At 37.9% G+C, this 20644-nt stretch overlaps 2 protein-coding genes across 2 annotated transcripts; one reads left to right on the top strand and one right to left on the bottom strand.

Annotated features, from left to right (window-relative positions):
* Positions 1-8983: 8983 nt before the first annotated feature.
* Positions 8984-12728, top strand: LOC121801500. Its single transcript, XM_042201003.1, has 5 exons — positions 8984-9427; positions 10964-11014; positions 11362-11424; positions 11517-11585; positions 12113-12728. Exons 1-5 carry the CDS (start codon positions 9107-9109, stop codon positions 12395-12397), a joined length of 789 nt encoding a protein of 262 aa, XP_042056937.1. The 5' UTR covers positions 8984-9106; the 3' UTR covers positions 12398-12728.
* Positions 12729-17117: 4389 nt separating this feature from the next.
* On the bottom strand, positions 17118-17903 carry LOC121800263 (ethylene-responsive transcription factor ERF084-like). The gene has a single exon (XM_042199835.1). It carries the CDS (start codon positions 17901-17903, stop codon positions 17373-17375), a length of 531 nt encoding a protein of 176 aa, XP_042055769.1. The 3' UTR covers positions 17118-17372.
* Positions 17904-20644: the final 2741 nt, after the last annotated feature.

Here is a 20644-nt window from a genome sequence, read left to right as displayed (position 1 = left end):
CTTGCACCACAATAGGTAGATTTGGATATCTATAAGAATATCAATCTAGGAGCATGGATTTGTAAGCATAAGGCAGATTTGGATGTATGTGGAAAAGACTTAAAAGGCAAGTTGTTGAAATCATACATAAAAAGCTAAGTTGTTGAGATTATTTAACCATATAAGAAGGCTAAAAATTATGGCAATTCAACAATTTTATGTTTGGGAAGCACTTGATGCTGTCATTTTCAATATCATTTGTGACAATAAATCTAATTATTTGGTGCCGACTTGGATCACATAATGTGATATTTTCTCCTTTTTTGTTTGTTATTTGATAGTTAGATTGTATTTCTAAGTATCATGTCACACTCGCTATTTTTGAGCATGAGTTTTTTTTTCTTATAAAAAAACAAGCAAGGCTATTAATAGATTCGTCACAAATCAACTATCACATTGAAATTAATTGTCTATATTATTGGAAAAAAATAATGATTATTCAACAGTCCAAAGAAATGGGCATGTGGTTGAACTCTCGACAATGGAGTAAGATTTTGGTGGATATGTACTAAACTCTTCTTTATAAAGTGAAAAGTGGTTGAAACTGAAGCATCTAGGTCTAGGGCACTCAAATTTCCTTATACAAGTAGTTTAGACGGTACAATCACATGAATATGACCATAATTTAACTTTAACTTTTATTCAATACAAATATTCTTTTTGGAAATAACTAAAATGTGAAAAATAAATACTACTAGTTCTTCTAAAAAATAATCAAGAATTTATGCATATTTAATGTTCTTGGTTATATATGCATTTAGGTATTTTTCAAATACGTAACGCAATTATCCGTTTTTCTACAAACCTTACTTTTTTATTCAATAAATTGACAACTTGAATATAGTAGTAGTAGTAGTATGATTTATAATTCGTACTTGACGATACTGAAAAGCATGCATGTGGAGGAAAAATGTCCACAATTAAATCAACAAAAAGAAGAAATATAAACTAGTACTCCGTAGTATTATATTATATCAAGTACGAAATTATATGTATATTAGTAATTTATATGATCCACATATTTAGGTCAATAATGTGAGCGACAACATAGTGTGATTATTGATTTTGACCATAAGTCTTAGGGCTGGATTATATTGTATTATAATATGCACCATAAGATTGTAACTGGTTTCCACTAAAGGACAAGGATTATTTGAAAAATATCATGTAGTACCACTACAATAAAAAAAATCGATTAAAGATGCTTTTTAATTCTATTAAGGACACTAATTTATATATCTAATTCTATTAAGGACACTAATTTATATATCTAATCACTAACTAATATTTCATAAAGTGTCCTTTTTGTTATTATCCCAACAAAAAATAGGGGCACAAATGAGAGTATCCTATACAAGCAAAAAATTAAGATAATTTACCATACACTCATGACGCTTTCTTTTGCATCCTAAAACATGGTTATTTTTAAAAATTTCCAAATGCTAATAATTGTGTCTCAATTTTTTGTCCCTAAAGGATACATAAAATTTTTTTTAGCAAGTAGTACCTATCTTATACTAGTAATATACTATCAGTGAGCATTATTTTTGTTTAGTGATCTGTATTAGTAGTACTTATTTGTTTTATACATATATATGCTAAGAGCATCCACATTCGTGCTCTTGCCAGCGAGCACGGATGTAGGCCCAGCCCCATTTTTTCTGCCTGCTCTTAGGCAAGAGCACAACACCCACATTCGTGCTCTTCCGCAAGGACGAGCACAATAGTCCCACCATTCTATTATTCAATTTAAATAAAAACATTTCCACAAAATTAAAATTCATTAAAAATACCCTGAATAATATTACAAATTACAATAAAACTAAAAATTATATAATTAAATTCCTAAAAAATAAAAATTACATAATTAAAATCCTAAAAAATAAAAATACATAATTAAAATTACATAATTAAACTACTAAAAAATAAAAATTACACAATTTAAGCGTAAAAATTACATCCGGGGAAGACTAGTCATCATCCTGCAATACCCCCAACGTTCTTTGGAGACCCCGTATCATCGCCACATGCGATCGAAGTTGCTCGGGGGTCGTATTTGACCTATCGGCCAAATTGAGTTGGGCCAAACCCCCCCACAACGAGTTGGTGGGGGGTTGAGGTGGCACATAGGGAGCGGGAGCGGGTTCGGGATCAGGGGCGGATGGATGCGACGGCGGTTGGCCGCCGCCTTCTTCCTTCCTTGTGGTCGACGTTGGGAACCGCTCGGGCCGGCGTCGGGGCTACTCAAGTTAGCTTTGGCAAGTTGGTTAGCCACGTCTTCGGAGCCGACGTCGGATAGGGATACCGACTTTGACCGTTTGGAGGAGCCGCTAGAGGAGGATGTTACGCTTCCCCTATACTACGGATGCGACCGCGTCTCCTGTCAAATGTTGAGGTACTTGAACGGCTTGTAGTTCATGGATTGGTAGGTCGACAAGGCGGAACTGATGATATCGACCTCGCTCCGGCCGCTCCCCGCCGACCGCTCTTCCTGGAGGTAATACCACTGGAACTTTTGGATTTCTTCGTTGGCTCTGTATATGGCGTTGCGCACCATACTCTCGTTGCGCTCGATTGTTCCAGTCGGTCGGTTTTCATTGTACCGGCGATAGATGCGGCACCAATAATGACCTCCGGATTTTCGGAGATTGACAAGAACGCTTTGAACAATTGCTCCATCTCCGCCGAAGTGTACGATGTGCGGACACCGCGAGTAGGAGGAGTCAGAGTTTGGGAGGGGCCGCTCGACCTCGCTCTAGGCTCGGGTGTCCACCCGTATTGCCCTTCGGGGGCATCTTGGTCGTCGATCGGGTGAGGCCGGTAGCCACCCGGAACTTCCGAACCTTGGGTTTAAGGAGTGGTCGAATATTCCGTTTCCGGACTAGGAAACGGTTGTGAACCGAACCACTCGGGGTTCCAACTGTGGGAGCCGAGGGGTGATCGTTGTGGCCGGACATTGTTATGTTGTAGGAGTGGAAGAAAGATTGAGAATTGAGAATGGAAATGAGAGAATGTAGATGGTAATTGTGTAGTGTGGTGTGAATTTTTGGGTGTGAAAGTGAGAGTATTTATAGATGAAAATGTGTATTTTTGGGGGAAAAAATTGAAAAATAAATTAAAAGTGGGTAGAAAACGGATATAATTTTTTGGGAAGTGAGAATTATTTTTATTTTTAATCGGATTTTTTAATTAGAATCCGATTTAAAAAAATCATATTGCCAACGACTATGCCTTTGGCCAATCACCGCCTGCCACGTATGCTGCTCGCTGGCACGGACGTGCTCGATGCATCGAGCAGCGTCGTACCAGCGACAAGAGCACAACGGCAGACAGCGGTGCCGCGCCGCTGACACGGACGGACGAGCTGCAACTCGCCGATGTGGATGCTCTAACGTTTAAACAAGAACAATGCTTCGATAATGATCACATAAAATATGTAATGTGTTCTCTAATAATTAATACTAGTACTATTATTTTTTGATAAATATGTCTACTACTAGTAGATACATTTTCATCGCATTGACGTCTTTGATTTACACCTCTTTTTGGATAAACGTCCCAAAAATGCAAATTAATCGGAAATTAAATTTGTGAGGCCTTACAAAAATTGGATCTATTGTATTTTATATTTTATATAACAAAATGCAAACACTTGTGACTTCTTTTAATTCTCCATAGTCAACAGTAGCTTTTTTTGCGTGATGTTAACAAAGCATGGATGCTTTTTAGAATGCAAGGGAATTAGGAAAAGTGAAAAGCACATATGAAAAAAAAGCAAAAGAGATTGTCATTATCACACTTCAAAAGTTGATAAAGAAAACTTTTTTAAAGTTGGAAACATGGGTCGATCCATTAGAATATGGGAAAAGATAGGTAATAATGGCTATTGCATATATATAATTTTCTGCATGATTGAGAAACCTATAAATAATTAAATGCAGACATACAGTCAAATTATGGGGCATTAGTTTTCTTTAAGAGAATCAAATTTACTTGGAAAAGATGAAATAATTTGATAAATATATTAGAAATGAAAAGTGCCAAAGAAGAGATCTTCGTCTCTTGTGAAATGTGTAGAAACAAGATTTGTGTTATCCCAGTGTCAGAATAAGACAACACCACCACATTGACTTTTAATATAATGGACAAAATGTTATTTTAATATTCATATTTTTCAAAATCACAAATGATACTAGGGTGTCCACTATAGGAGGACAGCCGCCTTCCACCGCCACCCCCTTCTCGCAGGACCGTTTCATAGCCGCGGCTCACCGTTCCCACGCAATAGGGCGCCGCAGCCCTCGCCCCACCCCTTCTTCCTCAGACGTGTCCTCGGCGACTCGGCGCCGAACGCCATTCCGCCCCCGATTTTTTGTTCACTTCGAGGCGGACGCCCTGCCCACTATAGACAGGCGCGGCTTAGCCGCTTCCGGGGCGGCCGGCACGCCGCCCCTATATTGAACACTCTTAACTGTATTTGTCCTAATGGAATCATCATCACTAATCTGTATATTTTACTACATATGATAATTAAACATGGTTGTAGAAGTTGACTCGTTCGATAAAACAATGAGACAATAAACACACAATACGAGAAGGAAAAGTAAATATATCATGAAATACTAAAAAAATATTAGACCACAATGACATTATGACAAAAATTAATTACATGCGTACTTAGTTTTGATTAAATTTTTGTTAAGCCTTATACTAGGTGTAAACTGATAAATAAGTATACAAATTAAAGTATGACATGAAACAAAGAATCATATTGAATAGCCTTCCCAAATTTGGTGCCCAACAAGTAGGACAATAGCAGAGAGCCCAAATGCAAAGCCCATTAAATATAGCAACTGGGCCCCTACTTTCAACAACCATACCCACATTTACAGCCCAATATCGTTATTGTTTGAGGAACTATTATTTCAAATTATTTCTAATAATTAAACTTACACGGTCCAATGGATCCTTTTGATCCACTCGGTCGGGCAGTCCATACGGGGAAACATGGTTCCATCATATCAAGCCCTAGAGAAGGTGACCATGGTCTATGTGGCGACTAGGTCTTGAGAGATCATGTCGGGATGATTGTAGTAGTTAATTAGGGTAGGAATGCAACGACCGCGATCTATGGTTTGTTTACTCTGATTATCTAGAACAACTCGAACGATAAAATATCCATTTACCATGATTTTATTACTATTACTTACTTCGCCAATAGTTTATGTTTATTATGCACGTTATTCTCAACTAATTACTGACTTGAGCATCATATCTCCTTTCGTCGACACCTCCAATGGATTCATAAACATCGAGAAACAATAAATTGACCGGCATTGAGTATAGCTGGATTATGATAGCAATCGAGCTTGCTTTTTTACTATCTCATCAACCAAACACCCAACTAATCGATTTATCAAACATTTTCATAAATGATGTAAACTGAGATTAAAAAATAAATTTTGGTGTGAATTTGCATGGAATTTAATTTATGTATGAAGTGATGAGCATGGGAGTTAAATGCAGTGGGATAGAGGTGAAGAAATGGCACGTATTATTATATGCATCTTCCCAAATGTTTCTCTGCAAATTCAACTTAACATTTAACTCTATTGATTTTCGCACCATTTTTATTGCATTCAAAGAGCATTGCACGGACGTCCCACTCGGACATCCACTAGGACTTCCCAAAAACATATCCTGCCACGTCACTAGGACTTACCATCCCACTGCCACGTCACTAGGACTTCCCCTGCACAATCTGCCCTTCCCACTGGGACTTCCTGCAATAAAAAAAATCACAAATTCACAAATAAAACAATTTACGTTTACGGAAATAAAATTTCAACACGAATACGAACGGGAAAAATTAACAACTTCATTAAAAAAAACATACATGATTCGAAAAAAATTTTACATAGTTTTAAAATTACATAGTTTTAAAACATACATACACGAATACGAACGGGAAAAATTACGAATGAAATGAATACCGGACGTCCGACCCACGCCACAATGGCGGACGTCCGCCCGCCCGTCGCCCGGACGTCCGAGGACATCCGACGTCCTTACGGGACGTCCGTATCCGAGTTGCTTCGTTACAATGGCGGACGCCCCGGTCGCCCGTCGCGGATGTCCGACCGGACGTCCGCCATTGGAGATGCTCTAACTCCGATATGTGTCGCACGCATTTCTAAAGTAGTGTCACTACCATGATATATAATTTCACAAATTAATTCTGTTATAGTAATAATTGCTGTCCATTTATTTCCAAACCACCCTCCCTATTTAAGATGGTGTGCGTATACACATGAAAACTCATCAAAGAATAATTCACGAGTATATGAAAACTTGTGTAGTAGTTGTAGTAGTAATACTAATAGTACTCCTCTTTGTTAGTATTTCTGAATCAAGAAGCATCACTAACCAAAACAACACTAAATTCGATGATGCAAAACAGAGAAGACGAAGCGGCAGCAGAGGCAGACCCATCGGCGGAGGTAGAAATTGTGACCCCTTATATTCATATCTATTCGGAAACTGCGGCCAATGGCCTTTCCGCCGCAACTCCCCCAATAATCCCTTTCTCCCCCGCCGCGATCGCCTTTAATCCCCCTGCCGCCGCCGGTCTCATCCTCTCCACCGGTAGTAAACCCGCCACCCGCAACACCATCTCCCTTAATACCCCTCCCTCCCCCAGTCGCTCTTTCCGCCGCGCCGCCGCCGACATCACCATCCCCGCCGCCTGCAGTAGAGCCCATAATATACCTGCCGCCGCTGTTTCCATGGCTGACGCCGCCGACCGCGGGAACAGACACTCCGCCGCTGCCTGGAATTGTTTTCCCGCCACCGCTGGTGCCGGACAATCCTCCCGCGTTTTCATTCCCGCCGGACTTGTTTCTGACGCCGCCGCAAATGCCGGTGGCGGGTGGGGGTACGGGTCTTCCGGTGCCTCAGTTTCTTTCCGCCGCCGCTGGTTGGTGATCCAATACCGTTTGCGACTGCGCCGCCGGCGGTGGAAGAGCAGCCGCCGCTTCCTTTCTTCCCTTATTATACTAATATTCCACAATTTTTTAAATTATACTAATATTTGCATCATTTTTCTTTCTTTTTTTCTCTCCAAATTCTACAATGTGGGTTCATAAAAAAACGTTATATTTTTAAAAAGGAATAAAGAGTTGCTTTAAAAAACGAAATGACGTTATTGATGCATTACATACTTTGTGGAGTATGAAACTAGTAATATATCTTGATTTTTGAGGTGATTTATTAAACCAAATAGTATGCATATTATCAAGATTTCAAAAAAATGTCCGACTCACGAGTGTCACTAAGAAATTAAATCATTCAAATACATATAATCAATAGTAGCTTTCCATACAAAGTGACATACTTTCAAATTTCAATCTTAAGCACATTAAACAAAAGGTGCATAATGTGCATTTATACATTGAAATATCAAAATTTATTATATGAAAATTTCTCACGAATCATAATTACAAATAGTTAAAATTAAGATCAAACACACTAAAGCACTAATATTTTTTACGAATATATACCCAAATTATTGTAAAATTTTATGCCGCTTTAACAAAAGCCAAAGTAAAGTTGGAAACTTAGAAATTTAAGGGGTTATGAAATAAATTGTCCATAGTTTAGGGGTTTGAAATGCAAGCAACATGAAAATTAAGAATGTCAACATGTGTGTACAAAATTTTACTTTCAAAAAAGGGTTAATAGTAGTAGTAATAAAGAATCGCCTCATCATCATTGGAGCCATATTTAGAGTGCATATTCGAATTACCCATCACGAGCACAAAGCATGCTGCTGCGTGTTTAACTGCTAAGCACTACGCTGCACTGCCAAACAATGCACCATCTATGCGAACATGCGCGCAAAAAAATTAAAAAAATTAGAAAAAACCCAAACGGTCATAAAGTTTTATTTTTAAATGTTTTTCATAATATCAAATATAAGGACATAAAATTAGTTAAATTGATGGGAACAATGTTATTTCAAGTCTACTAAATGGAACATTCTGTAATAAAGTTATGGTTTAAAAATTATATGATTGAAATAAAATTATAATTTAAATGACTAGTTTTCATTTTAATAATTATAGCTGAGATGGTTCTGGCACAAACTTAAGATTTTTAATATTATTCACTGATGATAAATTATTCACAGCTACGCTCCAACTTTTAGTAAATGAGGTCTACTTCTGTTATTCATCCACCATCCATTGTTTATGAAGATCTTTCATACTGCTGCACACCGACGAAAACCTTTATGCATTGTGTGTGTGACACTACATGCTATGTTTCATAGATATGCAGTTAGATCTAGTATGCATTCAAAGGCTATAAAATTAGTATAGTATTCAATATTAAACCAATAATACTACAAAATTAATTCTACAACTAAAAGCTCATAAAAAATCAATACTCGCGTTTGAATATACCATGAATAACCTCATATGTGAAAAAATGAAACCATACTTATACAAGTACTACAAATGTACAAGTGTAGTTTTCATGCCACATCTTTCCCATGGGCCCCACCCCATCCCTTATTCTCTTATCAATTTCTATCCAAAATATTAATCTTAAAAATAAAACTAAAATAAATAAAAACCCATTTACACGCGCACACAACACACGGAAGGGATGGGATCCCCTGCTGTGCTCTCCACCACAGCAGGGGCTGCTGCCTCTCCCATCCCAATTTTATATATTAAATTTTTTTTTTTTAATAATTCAAATATATTATTAAAAAATTAAGATGGGTGAGGCAGCAGCCCCTGCTGTGGTGGAGAGCACAGCAGGGGATCCCATCCCCACACGGAATTGTCTTCTCCACACACAAATATAGATATAGAGATGTTGTATGTATAACAGACAGTCATGTCATACCTCTCCCATTTATTATTATAACTATAAATAATTCCCAACTCACAACGCTCACAACATTTCTTTGCCAACACACCACCATTCCACCTTCCCTTTTCATACATACCTTCCCACACATAAACCCTTCTCTCTCTAAAACTGAACGACAGCAATACCGATGGGTGGCGCCGACGAGGACTGGGTCAACGCCGCCATCACAGACGCCGCGATGGTCGCCGAGCTCCTCTTGCGCCTGCACCGCTCTCCGCTCCCGCCTCCGCCCAAGCCGGCTGCCTTTCGGCTGGAATGGACCGTGCGTCAGCGGAGGACAAAAGCGGCGACGCCGGTCAACAACAAGCCGAGGAAACCCGGCCGCGGCCACAGAGCCAGCCCTACCACTCCGCTGACGTGGAGCGATGCCACCACCTCCTTCAGCGGCCGCTCCGATGAGTCTACCCGGCCTATAGCCTTCAATCCCTCCGCCTCAACGAGATCTAAGGTATCTATATGTGTGTGTTTGTTTCTCACTGTTTACGTGTGTATCCATCTTCTACACACGTACACGTACGGATATCTAATTTTCTGGACGCGAGTCGCAATTTTCCATATCAGTTCTGAATTCGGATCGGATTCCGCCATTGGAGGCCGGCGTCGGTGTGTGATTCTTCTTCCTTCTGCTCACTTTTTTTTAAAACAGAGTAGAGTATTTATTTTTTCAAAACGGTTTTTCGGTTTCGAAGTGACAATAATACCCTCCCCGCCTGCATGGACGGTGTCCGAAATCGGAGGAGTTCAGCGTCACATCGCCGATCTGATTCCGGCGCCGGTCTATTGACCGTGATGCTCCGCCACGCCTCCGTCTTCCGCAATTTTGAAATTTTGTTTCTAGATTTTGTGAAAAAATAAAATAAAAAAAGGAATAAAATAGCTCTTGACTTTGTTTCAACGCATATATTGGTCAGAAGCGGCACACGAGAGTGGATGACTCTAATCACGTTTTTTTCCCCACCTCGCCTAACCCTATTTCTGTGCTCCTTGTGGCCACACATGAATTGACGGAAATATCCCTCGATTCTAGGGGCTGCGTCGTCAATTCCGTCACTATCTCGGCAATTATCTGTTTTTTACCAAATTTCTCAAACAGAGTTTTGAATGGAATATTTTTGTAGATGGTTTAAAAGGGGTAGTTTGGGGAAATGGAGGAGTGCCCTGTTGAAGCGGTGGGGTGTGGGTTTGGTGGAGCGTAACGAGTGGTGGTTTAATTAGTGATCAATTAATAAGGAAGGGGGGGGGGGGAGGGAGGGAGGGATCCCGTGTGGTGGGGCTGTTTCTACGCCATCATCTCCTTGTCCTTTTCCTCCAACCACGGAATGCCATCTGTCAACAACACTTGGCGTGAACTCCGAGGCACATATAAGCAAGCTGTACTGCCTTGTATTCGTCTCTCTCTCTCAATCTAGATCCGACATGCATACACGGACACGCTGGTGGGGGGGGGGGGAGGCAGGGTGACTGGCTAGCTGTGGGGTTTTCATTGTATGAGTAGGACAAAAATTAGTTAAGATGGACTATGGAATGTGACAGCTTCATCACCACCATGTATTTCTAAAGAGGTGTGCAGAGTAATTGGGGATTGTAATTTAATCGAGTGGAAAGTCGAAAGGAGTTGTTTAGATTTGGGTGTAATTTTCTTGCATGACAGTGGGTTAACGTGGGCTGTTGCTGTTACTGTAATTAAATAATCCATCTGTTTTGTTACTTCAAGAAAGGTTGAATTTTTTTCAGAGGAATAAAATAATGTGTTGATGATAGGGGGTTTGAAAATGCCATTTGTAGGAAAGTGTTTCGGTTGCCACATCAACTTCTTCAACTAATTGAATATTTATTGTGGAGTTGGTTTTTTGTTGAATCCTTATTAAGGATTTGTGTGGATATATATGTTTTAGGGATTATTACGGCTGCGAATTTGATTCAAGTATGTTGTCGTCGATGTTGAATATGCCTGACTCTGTTCTGTTCTAATTTTCTGCTGCAGAATAATGTGGATGGTGAAAAGACCAACTCCAAGAGGTCAAGAAAGAAGAAGGTGAATATATTTAGTTTACTTAGTTCATAAGGAAATGGTAGCCTGTTAAATTCGTTTCTGTGCGCGATATCATTGTGAATACTACGAATTGTCTTTTGAAATGGATTTGGGAGTTGCATATGTTTTGGCAACCTCTGTTTGCATCTAAGGAGTGATAATGCTGAAGATCTTCTTCATTGTTTATTTTTTTCCTGAAATACAGGAAGTTCTTTCACTAAAACAATCCATTTCCTTATAAAGCCAGGGACATCATCATTTAGAGTTATCTAGAATAATAGTCAGATATTTGTGTTAATCAACATCTAGCGTGAGCCAAGCTAATGTGTTCCACTTTTGTGTATTTACAGACTTTGGCAGAGCTCAAAGATGAAGAGAGCTCACTGCTGAAGGAAAGAAGAGAGCTAAAAAGGGTACATTCCATATTTCATCTACTAGACTGTACTAACGAATTTTGCGGCTATTAGTCCATAACTTCTTATCATTACCGATGTCCTTTCCTCAGGAAATGTCAACCTTGCGAATGAATTTGGAGAGAGAAAGGGCTACACATGAGAAATTAAAGCGGATGAAGGTAATTAGTGCAGACTTGATCTTTTCTTTTTTCATGTGCATTCTGTTGAGTTTATATAAATAATTTGCTGTGTTTTCTATGATTTTTTTACCTTAATACTCCTCATCTTCAACTGAATTTGAAGCACTTATTATTTGACTTTCCAACCTACTGCCATCCTCTATGTCATGGCCTTTTCTGATCTAACATGACTTTGTTTGTGCTTTAAAAACCAGTAACTTTGAAATTACTGATTTGAATCTTGTGGCACCGTTCTTATGTACTAAAATATTACATTTCCAAGTCTTACCTGGCACTGCTTCTTTATATTTGTGTCTCTGCTGTTGCATAGATCTTTGAAGCCTTCTTGATAGCAACACTGCTAAATAAGCCTTTTCGATTACATCAGTCATAAAATATGCCCAAATTTACTTAACATTTTATTTGATTGAAAAGGTTTTTCTGGATCATTTGATTTCCTTATTGCACTTTGAGAATCTTTATGTTGCTTTCAATTATCTCCAACAATAACATTCTCCTCTGTACAGATTGATCTGCAGCCTTCTCCAGCATCAACATCCGCACTTGAGGAATCCGTCTCTGGTCAACTTCAAATGAAACCAACAGCTCCTGATCCTACTACGACTTCTACAACTACTAGTCTCACGATGCCAGTTGTCTCAGGCAGCAATGTCCTAGAATTGTCTGCGACAAATGCTCATAGCAACGGGAATGCAGATGAAGAATCTGATTCGAAGTTCATCCTCCCTGATCTTAACATTCCATTCAATGAGCCCTGCTGCAGTGCTACACTTATGGTATCAGCTAGCTAGACCATCAATGCTGCACCTGTTCTCGACTAAGGCACAACAGGTACGGCAAATGATACCTATACTTGATAAAGACTAACCTCTTTTAGAACAAAGTACACTCTAGTTAGATGGTAGAACGAGCTACCTCCTACACGGCCCGATGAAACTGCCTGTGGTTGGGATCTATTCTTTTTGTTTAGTTATTACCAGTGGGTTAGATTTGAAATCTTAACGTGTTAGATGAAGTCAAATATTTTTTTTTTCTTACATTGTTTTTGCTGGAGATTTTTATAGGTGATAATGTAAACTATCTTGTGTAATCCTTCATAAATTCAAACTATTACATTTGTCATTTTCCAAATCAAAGTCAATTCATCTCTAAGAGTATCCACATCCGTGCTTGTTGGCAAGAGCACGGATGTGGACTCGGACCCACTTTTACTCCTTTCTCTTAGGCAAGAGCACAACACCCACATTTGTGCTCTTCCGCAAGGACATGCTCAAGGGTCCTACCATTCTATTATTCAATTTAAATAAAAACATTTTCATAATATTAAAATGCATTAAAAATAATCGGAATAATATTACAAATTACAAAAAAAATAAAAATTACATAATTAAAATTCTAAAAATTAAAATTTTCTTCAATAAAGTCATAAAAATTAAAAAGTACATAATTTAAATCCTAAAAATTAAAAATTACATAATTAAATTCATAAAATTAAAAAAATCCACTACTCGTGGCCGAATTTCGCCCAAATGTGTGTATTTATAGATGATTTTGGGATTAATTTTTTTTTAAAATTTCAAAAAAATAGTAATAAAATCTGTATATTTTTGGGAATCCAAAAATATATATATATATATTTTAATTTTTGGTATTATTTTCATTTTTTTAAAAAAAGAAAATGCCAACGGCCAATAGAAACGCGTCACGTTGCCCTGCTCGCTGGCACGGACATGCTCTTAGCTAAGAGCAGCGTCGTGCCAGCGGCAAGAGCGCAGCGGCGGACAGCGGTGCCGTGCCGCTGGCATGGACGGACGGACAGCGATGTGCTCTCCGTTGTGGATGCTCTAAATATTCAAAATCGAAAATGTTTGGTCCCAGATTTTGGCCCCTTTGATCAGGATTCAAGACTAAATTGGATTTGAGTATTTTATTAAAATATTCACCCCAATAAAGAAAGTATAGTACTACTAGTGTTTGTTTCAATATGAATAATACTCCTTCTGTCTTGGCTAAGACGACACATTTTTTAGTTCGCATGAGATTTTAGCAGTTGTTGGTTAATGTATTCAATTGAAGATAAAAAAGGTAGGTGTAAATATTAAATGGAGAGTGAAAGAGATTTAAATATTTAATCCGAGAAAGAAAAAGTGGTTGAGTGTATTAATTAAGGAGACTAAGTTACCAAGAATAGAAAATTTTCATTTTGATTGGAACAAATTAAAAAAAAGTGTGTAATCTTAGTTGGGAGAGAGTAGTAGTAAAATGTACTCCCTCTGTCCCCACAACAATAGTAATTATGTACATATGTGAGTAGCCCACACACATTGATTACTGCTGATAGATGATATAAGTGATTACTGGTGATAGATGATAAGAACTCTAGTTATTCAATAATTTATTTGGTGGCGTTACAAATTATATATATCATGATTATGAATTCATTAGATTTGGTGAATAAAACTTGCTGGCTATGTATATAGGCAGGGTATGATGGTCAAAGTTACCGTCATAACAGTAAATTATGGACAAAATCTAGATCGCTAGATTTATCAAAATGGTCATAATATATATATATATATATATATATATATATATATATATATATATATATAGGTGAGGGGCTGAGCTGCGGGCCCATATCCAATAATAATATATGTTCCCAAAAAATTAATCACATTCTACTTTCGATAAGTTTCTCACTTAATGGGTCTTAATTTCCACACTTTACAAAAATGCGTCTTAATTTCCAATAATAATATATGTTCCGATTATTTTTTGCACCTCTCTATTTTTAGCATATTAAACTCATGTCATCCGCTATAAGAGCATTAGCAATGGGGCGCCCTGGGCGCGCCACGTCAGCAGTTTTATCCTCCTACCTCCCCACCTGCAGTGGGGCGCCCTAAGGCGCGCCGTAAGGTCCGCCTTATGGCGCGCCACATCATCATTTTATTGTTTTGTTTAATTAATTTAACTGTTTTCAAATAACAAGTAACGAGTAAATAAAAAACGGTCTAAATAACAAACAGCGAAAGTTTTAATAAAAAAAAGTTACATAATTGAACTAATAATAAAAAAAAAACTAAGTAGGACCAATTCCCAACTTCCGACGTAGGGTTGGTCCTACTTTGTTAGTGTCGAACGTGTTGAACTAATAATAAAAAAAAGTTACATAATCGTCCTTGCCATCGGCAACTTCTGCGCCCGCTGCCGGTTCCGCTTCTTTCTGGCTGGGGCGGAAGCGGTCGCGGCGGGGTCGGGATCGGCCGCTGCGGTTGGGCGGTGCGGAGACGACTCCATGTCAGACAACCCATACGATTCCGTACTGAAATCGGGATCGTAATGGGCGTTGGTGTCGAACGAACGATAATCGTCGGGTTCTGTACCCGGCCAATGCGCCCCTGCGCTAAACGTAGGACTATTGGGGCTTGAATCCATTTCGTAGTAATTATGTAATTGTAAGTTTTGAAAATGAAATCGAGTGAAATGAAATGTTACAAATGAACGGTATTTATAAAAAAACGGAACCGCGTGCCATCGTCCGCGGTTGATCGTCCGCGACAGCCGCAATGGGGCGGACTATGGCGCGGACGATGGCCATCGTCCGCGCTATCCTCCGCGACCGAAGTATAAGGCGCGACTATCGTCCGCGCCCTATGGCGCGCACCCGCAATGGGTGCGGACGATGGATGTCGCGGATAATGCGCGCCATCGGGCGTGCCATCGTCCGCCCATTGCGGATGCCCTAAAGTATATTGACGATGGACGTATGGATGGGATGGTGTGTATAGAATTGCAATTCATTTCCCAAATAAATATTTGTATTATACTTTTCAGATTCCATGTAAAACTGATGGCACGTAAAATACTAGTTATTTTTTTTTGTGATGAAAACGTAAAATACTAAATTAACCCTTAGTTTCAAATTTTGCATGCATACCCCTCATATTTTCCACGAAATAAAAAAAAAGAGGAGATTTTTTACTTTTTTAATGGTGGTGACACTTGTTAGAGGGAGTCGAGGTATATTACAACAAAATATAACTTCCACTATCAATTCAAAACTCCTTTGCCATTACTCAAATGATCATAATCACTTTCAATATCTAGAATTAATGAGCCTCTAATTTGTAGTTGAGTTTGACACAATTGGTTTACATATTGAAATAATGAATATAAAAATATCTCACATCGGTGTACACAAAGAGCTTAATCTACTATATAAGTCCCATGGCTCTCCTCCTATCAACAATTGGTTTTAAGATGAAATTCATGGATTTCTATCATGGTATCAGAGCGGGTCGCCGACTGTGAGTCATATTTAACTAATCTGGGCTGAAACCGAAAAATATAATATAACAAAATATCTCACATCGGTGTACACAAGGAGCTTAATCCACTATCAAACTTAATTAGCTCCTATATATAGATATATTTTCTTCATAACCTTTACAGAGAATGAGAGAATTGCTTCGAAGTTCCAAGTCATAAAATTTGATAAAAATAAAATATCATGACAGCTTTTGGACTTGGGTTGGGTAGATTAGAAAAGAGAATATCCCCCCATGAAAAAGGGGGTTACTTTCTTGTTAATCATTTAATTTAATCTGCTGCACTGAATTTACATCTGACTACACCATAGTGTTCTGATTAATTACAGTTTTCAGACTAGAAACTAATTATGTCCAATTTAGCAGAATAGATTATGGACTACTAGTTTATTAATGAAAAGGTGCGTCGATGTCTGCTTTATTTTTCAGTTACTACTCTTTATCTGTTCTTCTAATCACTTATTTTTCATTAATTAACTGTTGGAAGCAAATAATTTTGGACTTACATAGTAGCTGACAACTACAGTAGTGTTTTGTCAATTTGTATCAGTCTTCTAATTAATTTCTTGGCATGCTGCATTGTTTCGATTAGTCTCTTCGATTTTGAACCTTTGAATTGGGAACCACAAACTTGTGGATTGATTGTACCCTTTTTTTGTCTAACTAAAAGCTTAAATGATTTATTTTATTTCTTGTTTGACATGATTTGTTCTTACAATACTTTATAACAAAGGGGAAAAAACAAACGTACTATTCACTTGATATATAGCATCATTAAATTTTACGTACATTTGCTAAAAAACTACAGCATCCATGCATTACTAAAATACAGAGTTTACCAAAGAAATTCTAAAATATCCGTTGGTAATGTCATAAATATCATGCATCGTAGAAACATTGTCGTTAAATTCTATTATAGACGGATTCCCAACTGTCAGTATACCGATTGTGTTTTTGGCGAAAATCGCTCACGCCAAGATCCACCAATGTTTCATCGATGAGCTAACATTGTATTTGTTGGCCTTGTGTATATATGTTTTGTTAATTTGAAACAATGCCTTGTGTCTGGATAATTTCTTCGGTAATAGGTTTTGATGATACAAATTGAAGTAGTCGTAGTAGTTTTAATGGTAGTACAAAAACAGTGTGACAAGATATTGAATCATAAGTCGAGGTTGATAGGGACGAGTGTCTTTCGCCTGAAATGCAGCAAAACGTACAAGGCCCCCCAATAGGCCTTAATTTATTCTTCCTAATTTCATCATTAAACATGAAAAATTACTAGAAATCACAAATTAGTAGTGGTGGCAAATGGGATGTAACAAGATGCAAGCCCCACCAAAACCCTAAATAACTGAAAACACATTACGCATAGTCACATACTACTACTAATTAATTAAACTCATACTGCTCATACTTAAATATACAAATTTCATTAATTGACCAACTCATCTTCAAAGCTAGCCTCGCCGTCATCCGCCGGATTCCGCCCAAACAGGTGCGCCGCCGACGTCACAACCGAGCACTTCCGCACAGCCTTTCCTCCACCGGAAACCCTCTTCCTCTTCTTCCTGATCTCCGGCGACGACGGTGCCGGAAGGACGGAAGGAACGTGGAAATTGGTCCTGGCCTTGGAGCCACGCAGCCTCCTCGCGGCGGCGTCGTAGGCGCGCGCCGCCTCCTCCGCCGTGTCGAAGGTGCCGAGCCAGTGGCGGCACCGCCCTATGCGGTCGCGGATCTCCGCCGACCACCGCCCCCACGGCCGCTTCCGCACGCCCCTGTAGCTCCTCGGCGGGCCATCGGCGTTGGCGTTTTCAGCGGCGCCGAAGAGGACGCGCTCGCCGACGACGGCGGCGATTCCCTCGAGGGCGGGGGGGTTTTGACGGAAGTACAACTGGTGGTGATGGTTTTCTTGTTTTGGGAAGAAAGGGACGTTTTCTTGCATTTCCACATTGCTGTCTTCCATTGTTTTCACAATTTGCACATAACACGGCGCTCTATTTAAATGTTACTACTTCATAGTCCATCCGTCTGCTATTAAAGATCTTATTTAAGTTCAGCACGAATTTTAAAAAATATAAAAGAAAATGAGTGAAAAAAGAACGTGAAATGTGAGATTGTAGGGTCTACGGACATACTTAGCTACCATTTATAGTAAAAAGTGAACATAGACTTATAATAACGGACGAACTAACTAAATAGCAAAATGGGACTACTAATGGCAGACAGAGACAGAGACAGAAGAAGTAGCATTTCTTGGGTGTTCATAAACCACTTTTGGAAATCACCTCTTTTTATATCCAGTTTTTCTATTACTAACGGAAAAAGGTTTAATTATTGGATTATATGTACTCCTTCTCATCCTCATTAAAAGTCTTACCCCAACTAAAATCGATATGTGTGGTTGTAGTACTATGCTAATATTTTCACAATAAATTGTATATAATAAATTGAATAAAGAAGTTTAAAAAAGTTAAATAATACTACTAAAACAGACTTCATGAACTCGCGTGATTGAGGTATGACTTCATGTGCATCACATTCACATGCAGTGAAACATCCATGATTTCGATATTGAGAGTCCAAATCATATTAATAATTCTGCGTAATTTCCCATTGCTGGAACGGAAGTAGCTGCACCATGAGTGATAGGAAATTGCAAATATATGAGTGACGACAGCTAAATAACAAGAGGATAAGTAGTAGCTAAAAACCAGAGATACATTTTGTGGTTCTTAGAAACAACGTAAGACGACAATGAAATTTAATCTTGATGATAAAAATAAATAATACTAGTAGTAGTAGTAGTAGTAGATTTTTTAAACAAAATACATAATTTTAAAATGAAAATTACTGATATTCAAATGTTAACATTATAAAAGTCCATGAATATTTCAATCAATTATACAAATATTTGTTAAAATAGACAAAAATTGCAAATTAAGCGAATCATCACGAATCATGAATAAAATAATGTTTATTCGATTAATTTGAATCTAGAACGGTTAATTTCTGATATAGAAGTCCCAATTTATTTGCGTTTTTTACATTATCGACAAAAAGATCCATAGAAGTGATGGGAATATACAAAACGGTTATTTGCTTTTAATTAGTACTAATAATAATAAATGACGTGTGTTAGTAAATAAAATAGTAATATCAAATCAAATACTCCGTATTTATGTAATCACATAGGACAAGACCAGAATCCATATTTATCACCGTTTTACATCACCTACTAAATTTCATTGTTCCCATCATTTAATCCTCGATAATTTTAAATATAGTGAGCTATAGAATTTCAAAAATTGGAAATCAGTAAGAAAACGGAGAAAGTAGTGTGCTCTACAAAGCTTCAAGAAATTACTAAAAGAGGGGGAGATTAAGTGATTAACCATAGGATTAATATGAATTGATCTTGTAGCTGTGCAGCCGTTGGATTAGGTGAGGTGTTCGACGGTAAACGTCACCGTTACGTAAATTATGAGGCAATAAATGCCTATTACTTGCACACCGTTTAACCGAGCTATGTTCGGGTGGTATTGGGTGCACCGCTCAAATCCACCGTGTAAAGACCAGGTTTCTGACAACCAAGATCCGTGCATGGCATAATCAACGGTTGCGATCATCTCTCAGTCGTAGCCTCCAAATTTCTTGTTATTTTGGGTGAAACTGGAAGGGACCTTTGATGGTTAACTTTGCTTGTAATTTTTGTTGTTTGGGAACGCAAATTTATTACTTTTAATTTTAATACTCTATATAAAGTCAATTTCTTGTTATTGCTTTTCTTAAAAACCCTTTCTATATGGAGTGCATTACATTTGAACGAAAAAGTCACGAGCCTCTTTTTTTTGGGGGGATAATATCTATTTAAACTACTCCATGAAATTTAATCCAATTATGATCAAGTTTATAATGTTTAAAAAAGAATATGAAATCATGAAGTTAAAATTTCGAACACAACTTAAAATTTACTTAAGTCAATTAACACTTGTAATAGCTAGTAGTATGTATTCTTGGCCAAAAAGAATAACACAAACTTTTCAATAAACTGCAATTGACCTTCAACTACTTGTACATTTATATCCATTTATTTGATTACGTCAAGTCCCAAGAAACGAATAAATGAGATATAAAGGTAAAGATGTTGTCAACCACAACAAGTTAGCTCATTGCAAACTTCCACACACAAAAAATCCACAATCTTTTCATGTGGCAATGCAAATAAAATTGTTTGCTTGTTTTGGGCACTTTCCCAATGAGGGATCGAAAATGGGATTGATCCAAATTTTGAATATACCAACAACATTTCACATGGAACAAAAAGGAATGTCTGTCTACGAAGACCATTGCCTAATGGTGCCTACTACTAAACTTATTTCTAATATTCTCTGAGAATTGAAAATAACAAAATAATTAGATGATAAAAATATGAAAGTTGGTTTCCCAAGAGAAACAAACAGTCTTTGGACTGGGAGATTTTATGCTTGTTTTTGTTATATTGGGTTGCGAAAGTTTCGGGCGTCGAAAAATAGAAAATCCAATCCCAATACACAATTGGAGTAAACACAATTTACCAACTATATTAAGTTTATTCGTAATAATGTTGATAGTTTATTTCGATTGATTTATCTAATCTTATTTATATTAGTATTTTCTTATAGTGGCTTTGATGAATTCGAATTTTGTCGTCCTAGTTTTAGATTC

This window comes from Salvia splendens, chromosome 4, assembly GCF_004379255.2.
Source record: "Salvia splendens isolate huo1 chromosome 4, SspV2, whole genome shotgun sequence".
In the NCBI taxonomy this organism is placed as follows: domain Eukaryota; kingdom Viridiplantae; phylum Streptophyta; class Magnoliopsida; order Lamiales; family Lamiaceae; genus Salvia; species Salvia splendens.
Note: the sequence above shows the minus strand (reverse complement) of the source record. Positions and strands in the feature narration are given on the sequence as shown.